The sequence below is a fragment of the Eucyclogobius newberryi genome, unplaced genomic scaffold (assembly GCF_026437365.1).
Source record: "Eucyclogobius newberryi isolate DKJ021-1_F unplaced genomic scaffold, fEucNew1.0.hap1 SCAF_20, whole genome shotgun sequence".
NCBI lineage: Eukaryota > Metazoa > Chordata > Actinopteri > Gobiiformes > Gobiidae > Eucyclogobius > Eucyclogobius newberryi.
This window is the reverse complement of record NW_027315835.1, coordinates 12,920,780-12,934,777: the sequence shown is the minus strand read 5'-3', so window position 1 is coordinate 12,934,777 and position 13,998 is coordinate 12,920,780. Positions and strand designations below refer to the sequence as shown.

Below are 13,998 nucleotides of genomic sequence, written 5' to 3'. Positions count from 1 at the left end.
GGGAGAGAAGTCAACTGAGCAGGCCAGGTGAAAACCAAGAATGGGGACAATCTCCAATGACATCCGAAGACTTTTGGAGGGTAATGGCTCTTTTTTTTCCCCAATAGAAACCACTCAAGTTAGAAGTGTTTCTCAAATATATTGCTGCTCATTTTATCTCTTAACAGTAAACTTTTTGGCTCAAATATGAATTGAAAAAAATATAGGATGAAACGCAAGTAATTCACAGTATTCTCACACAAACTGGCTGTACGTAATTTTTGCATAGTGTGTGATTTGCATGATGCTCAGTATTTGAAAACAAGAAGAATCAACTTTGGGATGTAGCCCTACCTGTTTCACATTTGCATTTTATTTTTAAAGTATACTTTTAGATGTAACTTTGCAAAGATGACATGATATATAATGCCATGTTCCAATTCTAAATCATAAGTACTTTTTGACAAATGAACCAAACTCAAGGTCTACTTCACTGACAGTTTTGTAACACACGCCATAAATCAACACTTTATCCCTTACAGAATACTGTTCTCATTGGTTTCAGCATGCTGAATGCTCAAGTTGGGGTTGTGTGATGAAAATGTAACCGTTATTCACATGCTCTGTAGTGTTAAACCACAACATCGCATTAATGTATCTTTTTGTTGGTTGTCTTTTGTCTGCAGACTGTCATTACTTTATAGCCGAAATCCTTGAGGACGAAACACTGAGCCAATATGCTGGAGAGACTCGTAAAGTTCTGCTGAATAACTTCAGTGTTGTCCATAAACGGTAAGATTCAGAAATTCAAGATTCAAAATCTTAATTGTCTGGTGTGTTACAGTTTGTGTCCTAGTTTCAGACATACATTCTCTCCATCATGTTTATAGCATAAAAGGCAACCTTCACAACCTATTTAAAAAAAGATAAAGTACAATAGCAGCACGAACAACTTAGTTCTTATACAAAGCCCTTGGAACTTTGTAGCGTTGGCCTGATTTCAAAAGCATGGTTCAGTGGGTGGGAGGCTAGAGTTAGTGTCTTTATCCAAACTTAAAAGTGATGTCACTTATCTGGTGCATGTCTCCATTAACATCTTATTGCTTTACCTAGAATGTTCCACAGTATGGTATTTAACTGTTTTGTCTCTGTGGAGACAAGCAGGTGATGCCACCAAGACTAGTAACAGGTCTGATCTGTGGGGAGATGTCTCTTCTCACAGTAAGGACATTAAGGATATTCCAGCTATAAAACACCAGTAATAAACAAATGCTATATGTTTAATTTCAAGATGTGTGGGACCCTCCACCAGAAAAGTAACACACTGCGCCTTTAAACAAAATAACAGCTTTTTAATTTGTTAAACACAGAGTAATATTGTTATTAAAAATATATATTTCTAAAAGGATTGGCGATGTTACTCACTTTTCAACGGAAAATACTCCTTTACTGTTGTAGTCTCTGTTTCATGACAAATGCATGAGGCATGCTGTGTTAAGCAAAAGCTGTGGTTTTGTGGCGATGTGGCAATGCCGGAAACAGCATAAACTCTTACTGTATTTTCTTCACTCTGCTCTTTTGCTCATTTTTTGCAGAAATCCCCAGGATTTCCCTATTAATGGTAGGTTGAAATACCACTGTATTAATGATATCAACTAGTGTTGTTACGATACTAAAATGTACTAAATTCTATTCCTATACAGTGGAAAATGCTCAATACTCTAGTCTGATATGAATACTTTAATGAAACACCATCTTTAAATGCAATTTTCAGTACAATATGAGAGTAGTTTCTTCATTATTACGTTATCTATGCCAATTCTTAAATAGATTAACTCAATTATTTTTATTTGTGTGATAAAAAAAAAAAAAATAGCAATACTTGTTCAAACGAGTAACTAGTTTTGAACAGCAACAATTATATGTGTGTATTTTCAGGCTTTCTTAGTTGTGTTTTTGCCTTTCTCTTTGTACACAGATTCGCTGCAGGAAGACATTACCAATGACAACCGCAGATCCAGTCTTGGCCGCTCAGTTCCCTCCGATGAGGCTTCAATTGCGTCTGATTACCAGGATGATGGAGCCCAAGAGTGTAAGTCAACAAAAGGCCTAAGTACTGTCTGTGTATGAGTGTGTGTGTATGTGCGTATGTGTGTGTATGTGCGTGTGTGTGTGTGTATGTGCCTGTGTGTGTGAGGGGATGCATGTGTGTTAATGTGTCTGTGGCAGTTGCGCAATGCAGAGATCGCAGCTGAAATTTGCTAATTTTGTTTGAGTGTGCAAGGGTGGCTAAGCGGCTCTGATGGGAATTTCAATGCGACATCAGTTTTAAAAATGAAAGCTGTTGTATATTGGTAATCTCTGCGTCTTTCTGATCTTTCAATCAAAGATCAACAATCATGCACTACACTTTCTGTACATTTTATATCCAAACCAGGTGTTACCTTTGACATTTCGCTGAGCCAGCGCAGATAAACCATATTCATGGACATAGTGTATGCAGATAGATGGACAACCCTCCACTTATTTTTGGCTCACTTCCTGATTCTTTCCTGTAGAATATTATGGCCAAAGTAGCAATTTTTAGTCAGATCCTTCCTGGATAATATACACAGTAAGTAAATGGACTAAAAAGAATGGGATATAGCCCAGGCAGCTAAATGAATGGCTGTCAATCAATGTCATACATGAACACCTGAAGAGTATTACCTTTTTATGTATAGTTTCTGCGAGGAAGGACCAGCGACGTACAATATTTCACCTAATGGGATATTGTGTAGGTTGCATTAGACAAATTGTAAGTACATATTTTATTTGGAGTTATTACTGCAATATTCTGTAGGGTTAGGGTAATATATTACTCTTATATTCTGCCCAAAAAATGAAATATTTAATTGAGATTCCTGGCCGAAATATCCTTTTCGCTAAACAAACCCAAAAGATGCCATTGTCATCCGCCTAACTTTCCAGGCTCTTCCTTGTTTTGCATCACATCCAAAGCTCCTCCCAGTTACTTGCAATGCAGGTAGGTTTCTGTGATGCTGCTGGAAACATTGGAGGTTTACAAAGCCTGGATTGGTAACTTAGAGCGCCCTCCAGTGGCTCGCGCGCACACACTCCTGCCTTTTTCTTTCTTCTTGGAGCTGGGAGATTGTGGGAGGCATTGGTGGCAGGCCACACAGTAAGGAAGCTTTGTAGCTGCGGGCTAATGCAGTGATAGATTGACCCTGAGCCCCCTATTCTTTCACAACCGGGTTTGAAATACAACACTGTACCTGAGGGGCCATGTGCGTTACATCCCTCTCTCTCTATATCAATCTCTATCTTCCCTTTGCGCTCTTGCCCTCCCTCCCGTTTAGGCTTTTTTTTGTATCCCGGACACTATGCGCCGGTTAATAGCCCATAACATGACATGCCGCAGGTGGGCATTATCAACTTGGGTGACCTTAGATGCCAATTGGAGTTTTCAAATCCTCACTGTGAAACGACATTGGAAAACCAATATATGAACTGCTGTACAGATAATTGCAATGACCTTTAAACTTCTAACAGTTTAATTTATGATAAACTCTTGTTGTCATCTGAAAATAAAGACTTATTAATAACAGTTATTTTTAAAAGTCTGTCCAATCTATCCTTTTGACCAAAGTAAAATATTTCTGACATGTTCATATCAACATTGAATACGTTAACTTGTCACACTTTGCAGTCATAATGTGAAGCCTGTCGTTAATGCCAGCTGGATGTTGTCAGAAATTATCTTTTTATTTGAAAATGGCTTAATGGACTTTTGCAGTCCTTTGCCCACTGAAGAGTAGCAACAGCCACTTTTCAGCTGTGGTAAAAGCGACAGAACAAATCACAGCAGATGGTGGAAAGATAGACCACTAGACAACTGTTATTTGTTTTTTTGAATTAGTTCATTTTACAATAAACAAGACAGGATTCCATTGGGGAGCAACCAGAATTATTCTATTAAATGTTTACTAATTTCTCTTTAGCCCCGAGTGACAAAATGCCCCTGTACTTTCTGTTAGCAAAGAATATGCAATGATTTAAGGGCTGAAATATTGTTTGTGTTAACGGTGAGAAACAGCCAATTATGCCCCCAACATCAGTATCCTCTTTTGTGCATTTTCCTCAGCATCAGATTTTTCCCTCTTAATTGCACTTTTTGGCTTATAGATAAATGAGAACATTTGTGTTTGTGGACCAAAGGAGCGCAAAAACACAAACTGATTTAGCAATAAATGTATTCACTTCAAGAAGTAATATTTACTATACTATTTACTATGACTTAATTTAGAAATTACAGTGGAAATAGAATAATAGCGTAATGTTTATTTTTGAACTTTTGTTTGTTTAAAATGGACCTTGAGTTCAGAATACAAGTTGAATGAATAATAAAATAACACACAAACAAATAAAAACAAAACAAAAATCACTAGATTACATTTTTATTACATTTGAACTTAAAACACCTCCTCATAGTCATCTATAAAAATGCTAGAGTGGACCGTATCGGATATTAAAGTTTATTGTCATTCAGTGATAATGCAAGGACAATGTAGATAAGTTGTAATTGCATAGTTCCGTAATAAATCTTTTTATTTATAATTTTGTACTCAACAACTCAACATACGCACACAAACAACATTAACCATCTGTGCACCACATATCAGGCGCTGCCATGTTTATTGTTGGGGAATGTGTCCATGTTACCGTAGCGGTGAATGGCCTGTGTCCTCACTAAAGGGCATGTGGAGTTCAGAGTTCATTTGTTGTTCACTGCCAGATGAAAGAAATGGTTCACACTTTCAGCTGGGAGTGTTTGGGCAGAATAATGGACACAAAACTTAATGAAATCAAGGCCTTTGCCATTGAACAGTTATCAATGGGGCTCTGGATTTATTCGGCTTCCGTTGCAGAAATCAGCAGATTACCTTTGTTGTGAAAAATAACGATCATTTTGTGATTAACGAAGATGCACTTTGTTGTTGGAAAAGGGGGATATATATTCTTAGCCCGGTCTAATTGTATCATTTTATTTGAGCGTACAGTACAATAGAGACTTTGTGACTCTGTGAATGTATTATCCATGGTAATCGACTGGCTGCCTCCGCTGCGCTCTGTTCCTAACCAGAGAGTGAGTGAGTGTGGAGTCGATGGCTGCTTTTACACAGGAGGAGCCAGAGCCGCTTGATTAGATGCGGTGGCCTGTTGTCTTCAGCGCACTGGGTGACACCAGATTTGTAATGGCTGACGTGAACAGATGGAGCCTCCATTGTTAGCCTGGGTGTCTGCATGGTAATGTGAACTGAGTTTCACCCTCTGACTGCTCTGGTGACCTGACCGCGCCTCAGCCCTGTCTCCTTTCCCCGCTCTCGCCCTGAATGTGCTGCTCAGCGCAGACAGACAAAATCCTGTTTAATACATCACCTTGTGGATTTAACACATTTACATTTATGGAGTGTAATATTGGCACAATTGTCTTTCTGCTGTCTATAATCTTATTACGCACATACTTACACATCATGCACCAACACAAACCAACCTCTGGAGACAGCTGGAGATGTGGTGCTTTTAGCCCCTTCCTGCTGTTTGCAGGTCAAGTTTACCAAGTCAAAATGGCCTGTTTGTTTTTCTTTGATTGCAGAGCACCGCTGGGAGCCCAGCGATATTTATCAGGATGCTGCTGTGATGACAGAGTTCTGTAGGAGGAGCTTCAATGCAGAAGGCTTTATGTCTTTTCTAAATCTTTATCTTTCTTTTAGACCCCAAGGGGTTTCTTGATGAATCTTAAAGTTCACATAAATGACACAGTTTTATGGAGGCATATTTTTGTATATATTTCCCATTTGTAGTGACAGTTCCAATTGTAATTTCTATAAATCGTCAATATTAATTGTTTGCCATCAAATGTTATTGCTATCTGATGTATAACGATATAATACAGTATTATTATACCAACATTATTGCAGGTTCAATCCATTGAATTGAATATAGTTGTTTTAGGCAAAGTAGGTTATTGATGTTACTTTGTTAAATCTTTAGGGTTTCTCAAATCACACCTTAGAGACTAACGCCATTTACCTGCAGTTTAATATATCAGTTGCTATTATATTGCATTACTTTCCTAATAAGATTGGAGCTACATTAGGTTAGTTTTGGGGGTCTGCCAGTGGCCACAGTGTCTGACCAGTGGGTGAACTATTGACCTTTAGCCCTTTGCCTCACCATCCCTTGACCTGTCTGCCTTCAGCCCTGAGTTGCTTGAATGATTTTCCTTGCTGTCAAAGAAAGATCATCACTCAGGAAGTTTCTTTGGACTTGGAGATAGCCATCTACTGTATCCATCTGTCAGAATATCTACCCGGAGTATCATTTTTCTCTTGTGTTCATTGGTGTATGGATTTCGTGACATTTGGATAGCGGTTGATGCTCGTTTGCAAGGAAGGGAGGAATATGCTAATTCACCTCCACTTTTCTCTCCTCCCCGTTTGCTGCCTGTGTGCTTTTCCAGCCAGAGACATACACTCACATTACGAGGCAGGAGCAGGCGCTGTGCATCGCTGCGACTGCTTGCTATCAGGGTTCAAAAGTTCACGCTATTCCCTGGAGGCTACTGCGCTGCTGCAGATGCTGATGGTCTTTTCTCCCTCTCTCTCCCTCTCCTCTCTCTCTCACGCTCCCTCTCTCTCTTGCTGTTTACACCATTAATCTTATACAGTCTCTCTCACACACTCACTCACGCGGCCTGGCAAGAAGAGAGCGGCTTGAAGGGGGGATTTGGACGTATTTAACCGAGGGGCATTCATCACTCTCTGGCTTCACCCCCATGCTCCACCTAAAGTCATGGCGTGTACTTTCTACATCCCGCCTGTTTGTAAACCCTTTGATTCAACTCCATTTTCTTAGTTTCATTGTTTACAGCATATAATTACACCCTTTCGCTGCCTCTGATGCAATACTATGTTCAAACTCAGAGAAAACTGTGACGTTAAAAGTGGACCGGTATCGAGCCGCATATGCAGACTGCAAAGTGTGAAGCTGGGCCAGCGTGGCTCCTAATCTCCCCCAGAGCTGTCAATGTCACAGACAAATAGCAAAACTATCAGATGTGTCGGGTTCACCCAGAGGTTAGCGTTCCCAGGTACCTCCTGCTCGTACTCCCGCTCTCTCTCCCCCTGCCTTGCAAATGAGAATTTGATTTTGCCCTCCACTGGAATCCATTTCTGGAGATGAATGAAGTTTCAATGCCAAGCCCAGGTGGCCCTGCTGATTTCTTAGGGAAATAAATGGAGATGGGAGAGATGTGTTGGCCTGAACACAGACAGTGACACGCGGCTCTCAGGTCCTCTGGGCTTTCTCTGTTTAATTGTTGCTGTAATGTAGCACTTTAAGGTCATTAAAATGCCCTTGTGGAGTTATTGGAGGATGTTAGGGTTCATCCATCTCTGCATCAGGATCTGGGCTCAGCTTCAGGTGCAGTCAGCAGAGTGGTGTGTGCCAACTGGGACAGCGCTGCAGCGGGCTTGTATGCAGGTGGAAGGCCCTTTCTCGCCTATAGAAATGATCACCATTGATTTATTGTTGGCTTATCTCGAAATATTACAATTGCTTCGATTTCAGACCAGATGACAGGAAACATTCTTTATTTAAATGCACTTTTAGTTGTCATAATATACTTGAACTTATCCATTTAAAATCTGTTCTTTATATGTTTGCTTCTGGATCGTATGATGCAAAATCTCACTTGGGATTAAAGGTTGCATGATTAAAGGTTGCACGATTAATAATTTATGTTATCAAACGCGTCAGGTGTTTTAAAAAAAAGTGCACACAAATAAAATAGAAAACAAGATGCATCTCAAGGGGTTATTCCATATTCTAACCCTCCCGATAAATAAATAAATAAATAAATACATGCATTTAAATTAAGCAAATATATTTATTTGCAATTTGGCAATTTACATGCCACTAAAAAAGTAAATAGAAATAATGAGTATTTGCAATCACCACTTAATTAAATCCAGTACTTTTTCATTTTTCTTTGGCGAAATCTGGCAAAAAGAGAGCAGCTGAGAAATTGTATTTATTAACCATCAAAATTATAAACATCAATAATAATCTAATAATATTTCCCATTCAATTAAGAAAAATTACCTGTTTTGTGATGTTTAATTTAATTACTATTTTTTATTCATTAAAATTCTTGGATGACTCTGAACATAATGTATTTTATATTATTATTTTGAATTGGATAAAACTTCTCAGTTTATTTGCTATATTTCTGTAACACTTGTTGCTCTAACATTATTCATTTTAAGTGTCTCCTATAAATATTAATATTCAAAGTGACCGTGACTGTGACCCTAAGCCTTAAAATAAAACTCTGTTGGGATCAGACTCACTGTAATAACACAGTGCGTGCAAACATTCCTTCCGTTTATTGCTGAAATCACATCGAGGTTATCTTAGTGTAGTATATAATTGAAGCATTTTAAAGTTGCAATAATCGTACATTCAGAGTGTGGCTGTGTTGGTTTTCTCAGAGTGTTTTTCCCTCCAGGCTCTTCACGATGACTGCGTTATGCCCTGTTTTCATCACCGATATACCGTTTCTCTGGTGGGCTCACACTCCTCTATTGTCAGTATTTATTCTTACTGCTATGTTTTTTTTTTCCTTTTTTCGTAGCTGTCACACAAGCAGCTGAAAACCATCCCCTGCGATTAGAGGATCATTGTATCTGCAGTTAAGCATTTGAATAGTGGTAGTAAATCTACAAAAGGGAAATTCAGGGTCGCTGTAGACGATGCTTATAGCTGCCCAGGGGGAACTGGTGTCACATAGTAAATTTAGCCCCTTAGTGTCTTCTCAGCGGCCGGTCTGTAGTGTTTGGACAGAGAAATCGATATTCTTAAATTTGTGTACAGAAAATGTACATTAGACAATTGCTAGTCACACCTTCATTCAATTACAGATTAAATTATTAACAGAAAATCGAATTATATATTGCGATACTTACCAAACAAACAGTGTTTACTTTAGTTATTTATTCTTTTTTTTTATTTATAGGATAGGATATATAGGATAAGATATTGATGGTACTTTTCTTAATTATTTGTGATATAGATTTATTACATTAACATCCACCCATTGATAATAATACAAATTTTTTTTAATAAACAATGTCTTAATAATGAATAGCCATTTATTATTATTATTATTGATTTATAATTATTTTAACCTTATTGATCCCTAAAAACAAAACAAAAGAATAGGCCTTCCATAATTCCTGCCTCCATTAAACATTATTAGCCCTGGATTCAGGCATAAAGCAGCCTGGTATAATGCACTGCATGTTTTCTCTGGTTCAAACACATGCATTAGGAGGATCTAAACATGGTTTATGTATCGATGACTGAAGTCCTAATCAAATCAGGGGGAGGAGAAGAGAGGCACTGCCCTTAACCTCAGAGCCTCTCAGTCTCCTGCTGATGGTCGCCTCGCTGGAGGGACGTGCAGCAAAGGCCTCACACTGTAATGAGGAAAAATGTATCAATTTAGCGTGGCCCGCGCCAGGATTGAGCGCTCAGTGGGTGAAGGTGCACCGAGAGAATCCTTTTTCCTAATCAAGGACAGTTGCAGGCCTGTGGTCTGACTGCAGTGTGTGTAGAATCAGCAGCAGTCGTCCCATAGCCCCCAGGGCCCAGAGCCTCCCTGTGCCTCCTGGTTCACCTCATCAGCAGGGTTCAGCTGGGGGTCAGGTCCTGCCCCCTGATGCTGCCTTCACTCCAATACTTCAACCAAAGGCTCTGAGAAAGGCTCCACACTCAAGGACTGAGTAAAGGAGAAATAACATACAATAACTTTGTCATGATCTATGGTTTGGAGGAGGTATGGGCAATAATATTACCTGTCAAATGGGCTCCTGTTTTCATATCAACAGAAAATATACTTTCTATCAACCAGAAATGTTATTGAAGCTGTATTGTCTCATTGTATCCTTGTGTATTGTATTGAATTTAGTATTAGGACGGAACGATAAAAAACTGTTTTCTTACAAATGTTTTGATATGTTTTTTAATATGTTTTCATATTAAAAATCTGTTCAAAATTCACATATTGAACTCGTCTAGGGACACAATATAAACTGCAAAATTAATAACAGCATATATAACATTTCAGAACATGTTTTTGGTTCAAACCACAGTGTTATCAGTTGTTATGTACACAATAAGACTTTTTATTGTTTTCAGAGGATATTATGTTATTTAAATAATTGCAGTTGTTGGGAAATATTTCAATGCAATTTATCTTGCAGCGCTGCAGTATATACAGTATTTAGTTTATTATTTCAAAGCTGCATATGACATAGTTTACAAAACATATTTACAGCAATTATACGTCCAGACAAACTGCCTGGTTTGAAAAGGGGGAAGGTGGACGCTTTCATACAATATAGTATAGTATATACAGTCCTATATTTATGCTTTTATGTCCATTTTTTAATTTTGTCCACATGGATTATATAAAGTGCCATTGGTCAAATAATTTTACAGAACTTTTAATATTAAAGACCTTAAATTATATTCCCTTGAAAAACAACATTTCAAATTCAAATGTTAATTAATTGGTGAATATTTTTTATTTTAAAGTAATAATTTTACATTTATAACTTTTCACAACATTTTACATATAAAACACACTGTCGGTGCACTTACAATCTTACAAAAGTATAGCTGTGACACATACTTTCTGCCCTCTGCCACCTGCTTGGTTTCTCTCTCGTCTCTTGCTGCTGTGAAGCTGTTCACATTTCGATGTATAGCATTATCATTTCGTATGGCGCCATCAACCTCTTCTGGTGTTTTCGAAACATCGTTGTTGCATTATGGCCACAGTTAGATATAATGTCACATATTAGTCCTCCAAACCCCACCATTTCCCTCCATTTTGATTCACTTTGTATCCAGGCTTTGATTGACTTTCAGCCTAACTAAAGTGGATTTTAATGAGAGAATACATTAACTCCCTCTGGTCATGCTAACATAAATCAGCCTTTTCTTGCGGGATCAACTGCCGAGCTCATAACATCACGCTGCGAGAGTGTGAATAACCAAATGAGAGATCGTGAATGTGGCAAACCCCTGGCAGCCCAGACTCATTGTTGTGTGTCGTCCCCACCGCCGTTCAACTTCAGCACGGCATCGCAGCAGAGCCGCACACAAGTCGACGCGCTCGCCATAGCGTTCAATTTATCAAGATCAATTAAAGGCATATCTCTGGTCAGCTTGTATTGATTGTTTTTCTTCCATTTGGTAATGCGGTGACTCACATGTTTTGTTTCTGATTACCGGTGGCAGCAGCTAGATACAGTTAGCTCATCCTCACCTCCATTTACAAAACACACAGCAGTGCCAAGCGTTTCATTTATCTGCTTCTCTTTGTTAGTAATTGTACACAGTTAAATAGGTTAGGCTGAAATATCAATAAATTGCCATCAAATTAATGTCAATAGCAATGCTGTGGATGAAGCTAATTAAAACGCAAAAGGGATGAAAATGAAGTCAAGGCATTGCCCTGAATAATTGATAACGCAATTTATGATTTTTATGAAAGAGTGCCGTCTGTCTGCGATTCTGATGAGGCTGTAATTAGATGCATTAATGTGTCTCAGTGTGCCAGAATCCAAACTCAAACATAGTGATGATTGTTGGGCTTTTTTAACACTCCAAATAACACATTTTCGAATAACATTACCTCTAAATATCTACTTAAATTTGCATCACTCCCAAAGAGGTGTTATGGTCTCATTTTCATTAAAGGCAACTTTTAACTCTTGGCCAATCAGAAGCTGTTTTGTGGGATTTCAGTGAACCAGATAATGGGAATAAGCAGTGTTTGTTTCTATGCTGAAAGCGACAAGTTATTATGGGCAATAAAGTCACCTGTTGAATGCACTTTTTTAATGCGGAAAAACAAAACTCTTCAGTCTTTTTTTTCTACAAATGTTATAAGCAGTATGTAAATTTGAATTCAACACTAGAAAATGTAAAATTAAATTATGTTGCCATAGTAAATACTTTTAAAATCCAAACAAGATTCAGTTTCTGGCCATAAACAGCACAGATTTTGGGCTAATAGTTTTTCTTGTTGATATGTTTTTGTTTATGTCTTGTACAATGTTAGTACTTTTAACACTGGACCACAGTAAAGTGGGGTCAGGTCACATTGTCATCTAAGAGTAAAGCACACATGAATGTGTAATGTTTATTGACTCGAGCAGATCAGAGTGATCCTGTGTTGATTTTGTACCTCCTCATCTATTAGCTGGGCTCGACCTTTGAGATAAATGAAGAGCTGGGGAGGCAGACAGACGACGGGATTAGAAGTGGGCCGCAACAGGGAAGCCGGCCCAGAAAAATGAACGGACTGCCGGCGGATGGATGAGGTGGGGGAGCATAATGGTGCTGTTTGTTATGATGTACTGAATCAGGTTCTCTTTGACCAAACAGTCCTTAGCACCTATGTATTTATAGTGTCACCTCTCAGTCCATCCACAAAGGCAGGCCTATGATATGTGAGCGTGTTACTGCACTGAGGTGTCTGGGGCTCTGCTCTGCCGTGACCCGCTCATTCGTCAGGCCTCCGGCTGCAGCGGCATGGGGGTTATCTGATCACAAGCCTGATTGTGGTCAACATCAATGCGTAAATTTCCGGAATGTTTGCAAAGGAAAAGCCCAATATCAACTGCTCTCATTTTGTACTTTAGATTAAGACAGTTTGGACAAAACCATTCAAGCTGTGACAAAGCAATGGACTTCAAATTACACGAACAAGAGATGGTATCAGCGAATTGTAGTGGGCATTTAGCTGCAAGCCTTTTTCTTGTTCCTGTACAATGAGGTTCATGCTTCTCTTGTATTGGGGGATTATTTTAGTTTAAAACAGAAGAGCTACTTACAGCTTGACTTGTTTGGTTTTTCCCAGCTCCACTGAACAGCTTCTTTCCAAAAGGGATGCACTCCAGGCATTCCCCCTGTCATCAACAGTCTGAATGGGGTGTCACATTGAGTTGTGTAAATGGTCTTTAAATTGTTTCTGTGCTTTGTGCTAAAAAGCTGCCTCACGCTCCCTCCACATTGCCCCTAATGCCCAATGACAAATGGGTGTAGAGGAAGTTAGAGCTTTGTTTTTGACACAAGGTCTCTTGTAAAAATACACAGAGGAAGACAGCCCTGTGGTTGACCCTTTAGCATCATTTTGAATGAAGAGAAATGGCAAGCAGAAAATGATCAATTAAACAGACTTGGGTTCATTTTACATTATAGATAAATGCATATGACCTGGGTGTCATGTGACCTTTGCTTATGTAACAGCTGCATTACTTAAGTTAATGCTCTGAAGTTGTGGTGCTCTTGTTACGATGAAGATTTGACTTTGCAAATTAGTTAGAGTTGTTTGAATTCCCGCTGGAAGGTCTCGCCCATTAAAAGAGCAATCTGAGTAGATGAATGGACTGCAAAGCTCAGCAGCGCTGTAAATGTATTGATCCCAATTTCCTAAAGCTGGCTATGTATTTGATGCACTGTGCAGCTCTCTTGTCCATTGTATATGTATGAGTGCGAAAATGGGAATTAAAAGCTATTGAAATGATTATATTTGTATGTATTTACAGTTTGTGAGGATATCCCTGCAGTGGCTGTCCAGGACCTCACCCCCATCATAAAGCAAGATTACTTGGAAAAGAGACGACGAGGTTTGGATGAAGTTATCTTATTTACACTGACTATTTGTCCTATTAAATGCCATCGAGGGTACAGTATGCTTTGCATATGAAAAACAGCTGCGGTTTTCATCACTTGTAAAGACAGTGTCTCTTTTCTTTAGACCACAGCTTCTTTGGCTCCGAGTGGCAGAAGAGGTGGTGTGTCATTCACAAAAATATATTGTACTATTTTGGAAATGAGAAAGGTTGGTTTCTACACAGACATATGAAACATAACAAGAAT

General features: G+C 38.8%; 1 protein-coding gene across 1 annotated transcript in view; it reads left to right on the top strand.

Annotated features, from left to right (window-relative positions):
- skap1 (src kinase associated phosphoprotein 1) overlaps positions 1 to 13,998 on the top strand; it is a 31,480-nt gene continuing 17,482 nt past the window's right edge. The window contains exons 1-6 of the mRNA XM_072456952.1: positions 1 to 80; positions 666 to 771; positions 1,575 to 1,600; positions 1,958 to 2,071; positions 13,665 to 13,745; positions 13,877 to 13,960. Coding sequence (XP_072313053.1) covers positions 41 to 80; positions 666 to 771; positions 1,575 to 1,600; positions 1,958 to 2,071; positions 13,665 to 13,745; positions 13,877 to 13,960 — 451 coding nt within the window. The 5' untranslated portion in view covers positions 1 to 40. The remainder of the gene's footprint in view (positions 81 to 665; positions 772 to 1,574; positions 1,601 to 1,957; positions 2,072 to 13,664; positions 13,746 to 13,876; positions 13,961 to 13,998) is intronic.